This window comes from Thermobia domestica, chromosome 14, assembly GCF_964235325.1.
Source record: "Thermobia domestica chromosome 14, izTheDome1.hap1.1, whole genome shotgun sequence".
In the NCBI taxonomy this organism is placed as follows: domain Eukaryota; kingdom Metazoa; phylum Arthropoda; class Insecta; order Zygentoma; family Lepismatidae; genus Thermobia; species Thermobia domestica.
In genome coordinates, this window is record NC_137467.1 from 68,635,157 (window position 1) to 68,647,599 (window position 12,443).

The 12,443-nt window shown below is 35.7% G+C and overlaps 1 protein-coding gene across 2 annotated transcripts; it reads right to left on the bottom strand.

The window, feature by feature from the left end:
• Positions 1–255: 255 nt before the first annotated feature.
• Positions 256–11,190, bottom strand: LOC145670616 (uncharacterized). Of its 2 annotated transcripts, XM_081739406.1 has the most exons (5): positions 10,797–11,190; positions 8,464–8,705; positions 5,700–5,859; positions 3,720–3,825; positions 258–467 (listed from the first exon to the last, which is right to left on the bottom strand). In XM_081739406.1, the coding sequence occupies exons 2-5, from the start codon at positions 8,587–8,589 to the stop codon at positions 434–436; spliced, it is 426 nt and encodes a 141-aa protein (XP_081595532.1). In that variant the 5' UTR covers positions 8,590–8,705; positions 10,797–11,190; the 3' UTR covers positions 258–433. The 2 variants fall into 2 exon arrangements, with proteins under 2 accessions (XP_081595533.1, XP_081595532.1); XM_081739407.1 differs by lacking the exon at positions 3,720–3,825 and having other exon boundaries at positions 256–467.
• Between the last annotated feature and the right edge of the window lie 1,253 nt (positions 11,191–12,443).

A 12,443-nucleotide genomic window follows, 5' to 3' on the forward strand; every position in this document is an offset into this window, starting at 1 on the left:
TAATTTCTCCACACGCGAGGAAGACAAAAGATGATTGTACAGTTATCTTCATAAATACCTAGATTTCATGTAACGGAATTATAACGGACCAGGGTATAGGTACTTACGTGGGTGACTGTACAAAGTTGACTTCCATTTTTGTTATGGGAAGTTAATGTGCAGTACATATATTAATGAAAAAAGATAAAGTAAGATTAACATATTTATTAAACTATTAATATATATTCCAAGCCAACTTCGGGTTATTAGTACACATCCTTTGATCTTGTAACACAAATGTTTATTTAAACCATTTCAGTTCACCTTGTTCACAATTTAACTTTTTGGCTTACAAATGAACCTCTTTATTATGTTTTAAAAAATATTTCAAGTTAGTATTTGAAGTGAAGTGAACTGTCCTTGAAAGCTTTTGTTTTCTTTTTTTCTGTAATTTTCAACTGCCTGTTTTGCATTCCTCACCAACAGACCTGAAACAAAAGGTCACACATTAAGACATCAATAGTGTCATTAATCTCTACACACTAAATTATGTCAATATAGTTGTTATATTTAAAACTAAACAGGTAATTGCTATGAATAAGAAGATACAACACACATAGCATACATATGCCCAAAGTACGTTCAGTGAACGTTCGATGTATGTATACAGTGCCGTAACGTGCCCCCTTATGACTGTGTCTATATTTTATTTACTGCATACAGCAGCATTTTTTTCGAGATTAATTAGTTTTTCGAAACAATCATACAATATAATTTCGGAAATTTTAAATGAACCGTTCGTTATTAATAAAATACTTTCCTATCCTCCATATTTTTCAACTTTATAAATACTTAATTGAATCTTTTATTTTGAGTAAGCTGTAGATATTGTGAAATCGTCCTATAATTATATGTTCGAACCCAATCTAGACTCCATATTTGCAAAAAAAAAAAAAAAAAATGAAATAAAATAAAAATTAAAAATAAATAAATAAATAAAATTATGCGGGAAGAGTTTATCGGGTATCAAATACTTTACGATGATATTTTAATCCTATCTTTGGTTCTCCATGATAGAGGTTAAATTAAATAGTGTGACACTTGTCGATGAACAGTGACAGTGCAAACAACGTACAATATTTTCTCAGTCTGCTCGCCAGATACAAACGTCGGCTAGACATTGTGTTGTAAAAGTAGTCACAGTGTCGGAGTTAATGCAATTACAAATAAAGGTTTTATTAAGGCTTGGATTTCTACGACATGTCATATATTTATCCTGTTATATTTTATAAGTATAATTAAACAAATTTCTGACTCTTGTGAATACAAAAATGTCGTTTTCAATCGTCATATACATGCATATTTAAACCACACTTTAGATTGAGGTCATATTTAGGCTAGTGATATAAAAGCTTATTTTTGATCATATTTTAGATGAGTTTCATTTCTGCTTTGTTATCTTTAGAAATGAGGCGATGTGGTCATTCAACGTATCCGTTCAAAAGTTATCGTGGGGAGTGACGGCCTGATGTACTAACAGTACAGCACTATAAGCCTCCCTGCGTGATCCTAATAAATAAATAAATGCTCCTAATCCTTATAGGGAAAATGTGCAGGTAATTGATAGCTGGAGTATAGCGATTGTCAGTCGGTTCATTTATCTATATATATAAAAGAGAACGTACAAATCCTTTGTCCGCTCATCACGCTAATACGGCTGAACCAATTTCTTGCATTTTTGGGGGGTTATTAGGATTTGGACCCTAGATGGTTTTTATCATATCACTTTAATTTTCAATTACCAGTGTCTTGAGATAATTGACCATTCAGGTGTCCATTACGTACAAATCCTTTGTTAGTTCATCATAGGTATAAAAATAAACGTATTTATATGCAACCCGCATGACCGTGTCACTCGGCGGGTTAACATACATGACAGGCGTTATAATGGTTTTTATCATATCACTTGAAAGCGAAAAAGTAAAAATTATCTAAGTAACAAAGTTTATTGCGTTCGGGGGTGACCGCAGCGAAGCGGGGCGGGTTAACATAAATGACAGGCGATATAATGTTAACATTTACTGCAATCTTCTATGGTTTTTATCATATCACTTGAAAGCGAAAAAGTAAAAATTATCTAAGTAACAAAGTTTATTGCGTTCCGGGGTGACCGCAGCGAAGCGGGGTGAACGCTGCTAGTTACTAGTAAAATTCAAGTTATGTGCATTTGTTTCACACAAATGTGAATGACTAGCTTCAGTAATGTTTGGTTTTTGATTTAACACGAGGTAATAGGATTTACACACGTGTTCAAATTATTAGACTCAACATTCAGTTTCTGAATATTTTACTGTTCTTACAATATTACGTGAGAAAATACATTCGAACTTAGTGCAAATTACTGCTTTGTAACTCTGTTCTAAGGTCTAGTGGGTGTGGCATATGCTTTTCAATATCAATAAAACAGATGCGTAAGTAAACTCAAATATAATTACTATACAGTGTGTATATCCAAATTGATAACAAAAAATGAAACAGAAATTTACAAAAAAAAAAAAAAAGCTCTCTCACACAAAGATCAATATTCAGAAGGAAGACAGAGAATCGCGAAGTATATCGCGAACAATTGATGTCGCCTGATCTGAACTTATAAACAGCGCGTGCATGGGTTTTCTCGGAATTCTACCGTTTCCTCCCACTTTCTTCATCTCACCATTACTATCATGTACATTGAGTCCTTTGGCCTACCCGGCATAACCTTGGAGGTAAACTCAAAGATTTCATTTGTCATTTCACTTTTGACTACATTTATGTAGATTATTTGGCAAAGAAGTACAACCTTGGAGTTGTCAAAGCTCTTATTTGTGTACGTTGGGAAAATGGTAAGGTGAACAGCATACAAGTCAGCATTAACCTATTTACAAAACTGTTACTATGATACTGACATCTGCTTTTTTTAAAAAAAAATGCTCATCTACATCTGTCGCATAAATACAGATGTCTCAAAATATGTCCAACTAACGTCAATTACATTTTCTATACCCCGCGTCACCTAATTGGCGTATAGCATCAGCCAATAAGCGTGCAATGTGCTGTTACAATCCTTCAGTGAGGAATCTAATCATTTATAATCGATTTTGTTCATATTTATGGACAATTATGAATGATTATATTCCTCACTGAAGGTTTGGGAACAGTGCACTGCGAGCTTATTTGCTGATACCATACACCAATTCGGGTGAAGTGGAGTATAGCTTAGTAAATTTCAAATTTCATTCTACAGGAGTATTTAAAGTTAGTATTGATTATATTAATGTGTGTTCCATATTCGCAAGAACATTTATTTTTACAGATTTATGCTCATTACCAGCACTTACGGCCTTAAGAACATCATGTATTATGACGTTTCTCTGCGAGCACACTATCCAGGGGAGGGGCAAAGAAGAAAGCGACCTGAGACCTGGATTAGGTACGATCCCGGCATTTGAATGGTGTGAAGAGGAAAACCCAGGAGAGAACTTATTCAAGATGGCTAACATGAAAAAGGTGTTAAATTATTTCAATAGAGGGAATCGAATCCTGAATTGCTCGCACCAAAGCGAGTGCGTTAGCGACTATGCCACGCGAGACCACAATTAACAACAACAGCATAATATATATCTTCAATGCCAGTAACAATTTTAAAATAATATTATGTCAATAGTCAACTAAAATTTCTAAAATTATGGAAAGTACTCTACCGTTTTTGACGTCCTTCAAGGCGTTCTCGAGCTCTCTTCAACCAACTGCTTATAGATTTCTCTATATCATTTTCCGTCCATTCTATTTTGCTTCTTTTCACTGCGTCTGAAAGGTAACACCAGCATTATAGCTTGTTTATTCAAAAGCAATTAACATAATGACGGATAGAGAGACAATGTAACTAAATTAAATCCTGTACTTCAATATGGCCGTTGCTGGGACAGCAGTGACACAGCCCTTCACTTAAGTGGTGACTAACACATTCAATTGGATCCGGGACGAAATACAGAGTTCATCATTATGTTCGTAGTACTTCTGCATGACTTTGAACGACATGAAATATTCGAGTCCCCTATCCCTTATGCTCAGGGTATTTTCCGTTATTGGGTATGATTCTTGCTAATATGACACCGTGGGTTTCGGCACTGGGCAAGAAGTGAGCTTGCCTTATAACATGCGGACACCATATAGTATGGTAAGCGTCCTACTTGCTACGCAGTCACCTCCACGAGCATGTTACTGGAGGAGGGTATGTCTTCGGCTTTTTGTGCAGCGGGAGTATCCCACTTCCTTACAGTATGTATTGGGCTCGTATGCCATAAAGAATTGGGCAGACAAAGATCCAGGATGGATCGAAAGAAGAGCAACTTCAGTATAAAACAAACCAAAGATCATAATGGTAGAAGGCCTGGGAAAATGGGCACTCGCTTGTTTTAAAGGAGGAAGCAGACTTTACGCAACTTGTGCTGTAGGGCATTGACTGTTCAAGCTAAGGTAGACACCGGATAATATAAACTTTGTGAAAAATGAAAGGAAGTATTTTTGGTACAATAGTAACGGTGAGGTGTAGTATATAGCGACTTAGGCCTATGTTAATTACTATACAGCACTTTTAATTATTATTTTTAAGTTGAACGTAAAAGGAAAGATAAAAAATGAAAATTTAGAAGGATAAAAGCTATAGAGAAGCAGTTACTACCATTTTCCGAATACGACAGGGAATAAGTAGCTGTTTAATATCCACGTGTGTTAGAGATTTAAGCTAATGATCTCGGGGTCGGTCGTTCGAATCTTTGGAATTTCTTTTAATATTTCCTTATTTTACTTAATTTATACCATTCGCTATTCTGTATATCTTCCCTTTTCATAAGGATCACTTTCAATTAATGGATGCTCGGATAATCTTGGCTCTTCTGTACTGAAAAATATGAAAAGGAGCGTACAATTACATTTGAGCATTTTTTTAAAGTTGATGCTTCAAGTTCATGCACCGAAGCTAAGGGAGAGATGATAATGAGACGAATGAAAATACTAGAATGAAGAGAACGGGAGCAGGTATCGAACCAGCGACCCCACGCACCAGAGGAATCATTCTAGTACTGAGCCACTGCAATCCCAAAAAATTCAACAAGAAATTAGAATTTTTCATTAGGCACAATTTTAACCTACAAATTGCAATTTTCAATTAAAATTTGCAACAAGGGTGTAATGTACGTTTACAAAAAGCCTATTTTACTTTTACTTTTCCATGATTCTGCGTACATGAAATGAGGGATCCAAGATGATCCAGCATGTTGTGATCACTGCTACATGTGGATCTTGTACCTTAATCAAAAAACAAGGAAATGAAAAAATCCTCTTCTTTTTATATATATTAATATTTTTATATTAAATATCATATGGTAAGCTACGCGAGTAATATACTGTGATATTAACTTGTTGAGACAGTAACATAAAACAATGTTGATCCAAGGGACCACAATCTTCCCTAAATGTCAATCTATCCGAAACATTGAAACTAATAACAAAAACTTGAAATCTACTAAAATCCTATCTCCTAAAATCATTTATGTTCTGAGACTTTGATTTCGTTTAATAGTTGCTGCTATTGCTGAGCAACATGTTTTTACAAATATTTAAATACAGAACTGTGTAATTGAAATAGAAAACAATTGGAAGGAGTGAGAAATATTGCTTACCACGGATGATTACGAAGGTCAGCGTTGAAGAGAAAGATCGTTTGCTTCGCATTCCCAGCCAGCTGAACTCCTTAGCAACTTCGTCAGTTATTAATCGCTTTATAACTCTCTTCACTGTGTCAGCAACGTTGTTACCACCAATTTTAGACAAGTGACAAACCTGAAATCCAGACAGTTTATGTTACATGATGATAAACCGAACGTATATTTAAAAAAATACACAAATTGCTTAAGGGTACAGGATGTAAATATATGATGCTCTGTAAAATGGAGTCGTAGTGCGGAAGACATATATATATATACAGGGTGTTAATTAATGAACTATACCGACAAACTGTAAGAAGTGATTCCTCACATAAAAATAAGAGAAAACGTTCATACGAACCTATGGCGAAATTGCACAGTTTCTGAGCTAGGACTGTCCAAAAGGACGAAAAAGTTAAATTTCAACAGGCCCTATTTCGAATTCCAGAAGGTGTGGATGGTGGTCCTTATCAGCATAAAGGAAGCCACGCATACACAATCCAAAATTGCATATTTCTTCGATTTTCAATGGGTGTACAGGGTATTCCGTATACGGTGTAATTCTCAGATGTGCTCTCAATACAATTTTCAGGTATACCCTGATTTCAAGGAGGTTCCAAAGTAGGCAGGAGGTAAGCCTTGACAACAATAGACATCCAATGCTTCGTAGGGAAGTCGGAAGTGTTAGGAACCGGCAGCTTCATGTTTTTTCGTGTTCAGAATAATGTGTGATGCGATGTATTTCGTCACGGTATATTTCACGTTTTCTTCACTTTTAAGAGTGAAAGAAAACATCGCCACATGCGTTTTCCCGAGTACGAGAAACCGTGCTGCTGCTGATCCTTAACACTTCTGACATCGCGCCAAAGGATTCCGTGTTGTACACTGTTATGAAAACGTATCGTTTGCATACTCTGGACCAATCATTAAAGTCAGAGCATATCTCAAAATTTCACCCTGCAGGGAATACTCTGTATATCCATTGAACATTAATGAAATGTGCATTTTTGGACTGCATTAGCTTGACTTCCTTTACGGTCATAAGGATCACCATCCACAGCTTCTCGAATCCGAAATAGGGTCTCTCGAAATTTGGCTTTTTCACGATTTTGGACAGTCCTAGCTATGAAACTATGAACTTTTCCCCACAGGTCCATATGAACTTCTCTTATTTTGATATGGGGAACCGCCTGTTACAGTTTGTCAGTATAGTTCATTAACACCCTCTATATAAGTGTGAATTTGGTTCTACTGCATCTAAGTATGGACACCATAAATATGCTTCCAAGTAATATTTCTTCTTTTGGTACAGAATATTGTGGAAGTATTGTTGCAATGGATACAATGAAACAATTCTCAATTTTCATTTTTTTATTTTAAAGAAATTTGCAAACGAATTTTGCGAAAAAGTATTCACTTCTCGAAGTTGATTTGTAAAAGAAAAATCCACACTTAAGAGATTAAGAAATATGGACTTAACAGAAAGAGGTATGAATTTGTAATAGGAAAGAAGTAAACTATACGTGGAACTGGTAATGAATGAATAGTAGAATCAATAAAGTAAAATAGGGAGGTGCTAACCAAAAGGGGTACATGTTCCCAAAAATGTCAAATAACATACAGCTCCAACCAAAAAAAAAAAAAAAAAAATACTTGTCTCTGTATTTAATAGCTGAAAAATTGTAGTATTGATTAAAATGTCTATCATTGACTTTCACGCGCACTGCCGAAAACTGTTTCACATATTTATACAGTTATTTTACACTTCTCCCCCTGACATGAAGTACTGCGTACACAATCTCAACTTTCAATAGAATGAGATTTCAAGCAGTCCCTGGAATATTATTAAGAGAAAGATGAAATGTTGCTCACCTCTATCACTGGTTTTCCTCACAGTTGTCATGCCGTGGTGATGTTACATACAGTCCAAATAAGATTTTATGCTATGAGCTAGGTTCGTTTGTTTAAACCAGGCGCTTTTTAAAGTTGCTTACTCAAATTAATAATAATATGAATGGTTCAAAGGAAGAGAATTCAAATGACTTGAAAGTTTTGGGTTTTACATCTTAAGGTCTTTTATGCCCAGTAAGTTCAAGGAGCCTGGACCTACTTAGTTCGTTTAAGAGTACCCCCACCGGCAAATAAAGCCGGGACCACGAGCACTGAACGCAAATGTGCTCTCCACTACACCAATCAAATGATTCGAATTCTGGTTATAGCCAGACTTGTCAAAAAACAGTTTTTTTTTAAATTCAAACCATTTTTATTTTGTAAATATTTACTTTAAGTTAAAGTGAAGTACCCGTGACTCCTACATATTTTTAATGACGAAAGTCAATTTGAGAAGAACTCGGTCTCCATTGCGAGAAATGACAGTAACCCAGTTCATCTCGAGGTTAAAGGCCAACTATCTTTTTCTTCAAATCCATTACGTTCAGTTCGGAAGTGTGTCAAGTTGCGATACTGCACGATCAAGGGTTGGGAAATTCTTCATTTTAGTTTTAGGATCAGGCAGACTGGGGAAAGGGTCTAATAGTCCGGATTGGGCCCAGGCCCCTTGCTGCATATGACCGCTTTAACCTTAACTATTAAAAAATAACTGGTTTAAACCAAAAATAAGTATGTTTTTTCCTAACCCTATTCATAAGCAAGGAAATATTATTCATTTCAAGAGACAAGCTTCAAAACCCGAACATAAGAATTAAGTAAATGCATAAAATTCAAAAACTTGATACTGTACCATTTCTTTCTGCAGTTTTGCGTTTCCCAATTGGTCTTCTAGTTGATCGAACTCTTCCATGCTTTGAGCAGGAAGTTTCCATAAAATAATCTTCACTGTTTCATCCTGGCATTGATTCTCGGTCATTTCCACTTCATTATCATAATTAACTCGATTTCTTAGTAGAATGTCAAGAGTGTCCCTATTGCTATTTACCGTTGGCTTTATAATTGCCAATTGGCGTAATACTTCCTTCTTGAACTCTGAAAAGTACGAGTAAAGCAAAAATGGATATAAGAAAAGGTGGCCAAGTATCGTAACATAACTTGAAGAAACACATGTATAAAACTAAACACAAATAAAGCAACTGCTAAGTGTCTTAACAGAAAGTCGTGTAGTTTCTTTAGACGTCCACTAAACGTCGTGTGCTGGATGGGTTAGATTAGGCTCAGTTTAATTCAGTTACAGTTCTGGCTGTAGAACAAGAATACCATGGTCACAGTTGTTTGATTTAAATCGCAATTTAAATTGCATGTTTTTTTTTTTAATGATTTCGTCAAGCATATGTCGCTTAAACAACAAATCAGGGAGCGAAATCCTAGGGAAGGGGGAATTTTCCCACTAAATAGTTTTTGAAGAAAATCTCCCCACTAAAAGCGTGCTAGGAGGTGGAGAATAAAGTTAAGTAATGTCAGAAGATTGCAAAATAATTACAGTAATTAATATGTAATTAACGTGCATTTCTTATCTAATTAATAGTTGAACTAACGGTCAGCGGTATAAATCCCTAATATTGCATAGTTTAATACTTATGAATGCCAAAATGCGTGAACTTTCTATATCGGAACATTGCAGTGCAAAAGCGCGAAGAGCATCTTTTATTTTCCTTTCTTTCTTTCTTTTTTCAGTTCTACAGTCTCCCCTCCCCCATCCTCGACATCGATTTTATGATTCCGCACCATGCAACTAATAGGAACTAATGTTTTATCTTTTATTCTGTCATCATTTAAAAAAAACACCGAAACCCAGTACTTTATCATATAAGAAAAGAAGCATTATTTACATTTTATTCTGTTTTCTAAAAATATCAGGTAAAAGTGATTTAAATTTTAAAAAAGTCGATTTAACTGAAAACATCAACACAAATTATTTACAAGATCGTGATTTGTCATTCCTGATCACGGTTGAAACACAAACTTTGAAGTGCTTTATCTACATTAATGAGATTTTGATGTTGGTCTCTTTCATATTAAGTTTATTATACATTAATCTTTCTTTCTGAATTAACAAATCCGTAAATTCTCCTACAAGTGGCAGCCATATTCTGAATCTACATTTACAAAGTACTTGTACAGTAACCCACATACATCTGAACCTTTGATCTTTATAATTCCATTAGTGGGGCCCAGGTACTTATGTGGGTATGAATGCTAAATTATACACTGATTCCAATGTTTCTATCACTCATATTTTTCTTAACTCGACTAACTTTGTTTCTCATTAAAAAAAAAGCGGAAAAAATTAGCAGTACAGTCACTCTGCTATTAATATAAAATTAGGGATTTACGATGTATGCTACAGAAAAAGAGGAAATACTGCATACTTGCTTTATTAATCTTCGAAAAATGAAATGAAATCTTTGAGTTTTACGTCCCACGGTTATGCCGGTTAGGCTAAAGGAGACGATGATTATGAGAAATGGTGGAATGAAGAAAGTAGGAGGAAACGGGAGAACCCCGAGAAAACCCACGCACATGGTCTTTGTCCACCACAAAATTCACTTGGCGGGAACAGAGTTTGAACCAGGGACCTCATGCAACAGAGGTGAACGCTCTACCACTGAGCCACCGCGACACTTTTTATAATATTGGGACTCCCTATTAAATATTTAATAGCGCAAACATTTAAACGTTAATTAAAATTTGCAAAACCTACCTAACAAACCATCATGAACATTAATACATGTATATAGATGTCCCATTATACAACACTAAAATTGAGCTCCCTCGTGGCTAAGCGGTTAGCGTACGCGCCTTTGGCGTGGGAGACCTGGGTTCGATTCCCGGCGGGAGCTCATGTGGTTCGGATTCCACGTTAATCAGTAGGTCCACGTCTCATATAGTCTCGCTGCTGAACGGGACGTTAAACTCAAAATCAACTCAACACTAAAATTTAAAAAAAATCAGCTATTGGCGACATTTAAATTTAAGAAGAGATTTCAAATCTCAGAAAAGAACAGCATCCAGCTTGCATATTCTTTGTGTCCTACTATTTAACCGATACCTATATATTCCCTCGTATTCAAATAACATGCATACATGTAAATATTACAGTAAGCATATATCGATACGAACCTACGTCACTACAATCTGAAGTTGCCTTCTTTGAGGATTCTGGTGTTGTTTGACTACTACAACTCTCAACTACAGTTGCTGTTGAAGCCGGAGTCTCTTTTAGCAACACGACTTGTGGTGGAACTGGAATATCCGCTATGTCTTCTATTCCCGGATTACAATCCGACTCCGAACTGTCTGAATAAAATGAGGTGCATCTTTCTTTTCGTTTCCGTGTTTTTCGTTGATCCACCTCTTCCTCTGTATTTAGGTCTGATGTTTCCTCAGCTCTCTTTAGGTTTCGTCGAGCTTTATCATAACTATCTGTTTAAAATAAATCCTTAAATTAATAACACTTTTTGCAGCTACCATGTGAAGAAATATTAATAAGTAGAAGTAAATAACTGAGCTTTATTTCACAGTGTAAAACTACAGGTAGACCCCTAAACTATGCAGAGCCAGAAGTAGTATATATACAACTTTATGTTCCAATAAGGTCAGAGATGGAACCTGTTCTTCGTGCTCTGACTTTACATGAAAAATTAGTATCTCGCTATTCCGTGCCATTATTAGAAATCAAACTAAACTTCTAATCATTACCATTATTAGAAGAATAGATCACTTTCCTCTGATAAGCATCTACTCAAACCGGAAGTTTCATAAATCATCCGTTTAGGGTTTTAAACATTAATCGCCATAAATAAAAAAAACAGTAATACAGGCCAAGAAGCGGTTTTCGAAATCCGATTCAGTGACTCAAGGAAAAGAAACACACTGATTCATATATTTTTACAAAAACCTAAAACCATAAAGCCATACTCTCTTAACTTCTAATTTTAGTAGTGGTATCCATACAGTATCAAAATCCTTTTATTTCCACTGAAACAGGAAGATGTAGAAACTAGTACTTATTGTGGTTTCAGTTTCGAAACCTCATAATTGTAACTGACAAAGAGTAAATGTTTTTCATATGAATTCAGAGCCCGAAGTATAGATTCAATCCCTCTATAGTGCTGAACGTCGTGTGTGTACTATTTTAGGTTTAATATTGAATCCGCATAGTTTGAAAGTCTTCCCTAGTTTCGCATCTTGAAACGAAACTTACTTGTTAATACCATTAGATCCCCATAAGATTAGCACGTGAACATATTATATAGACTAGTGAGAGGTTGGGTAAGCTTAATTCCTTGAACACACCATTGTGAACAGTTCTCGCCATGATAGTCACAAGTACTTTGATCCTGAATGCTATAACTCCTAACACCTAGTGTATTGTGACTTATCTTGGTAGCTGAACGTCATAAACGCTATTTACTTCTGGTAATGACTAGTGCTGTTGAATTTTTGTGACATTTGCGGTTTTCGGTTTTTGAGAAAACCGATTTTCTGAAAACCGAAAACCGCAAATGCGGTTTTCAAAACCGAAATCGCAAATGCGGTTTTCAAAACCGAAACCGCAAATGCGGTTTTCAAAACCGAAACCGCAGATGCGGTTTTCAAAACCGAAACCGCAAAAGCGGTTTTCAAAACCGAAACCGCAAAAGCGGTTTTCAAAACCGAAACCGCAAATGCGGTTTTCCAAACTGAAACCGCAAAAACTCTTTTCGAAAGCGAAAGCCGCCCGAGACCGTGTTTGCGGTTTTATAAGGATTGTCCTTTTCAAAGCAG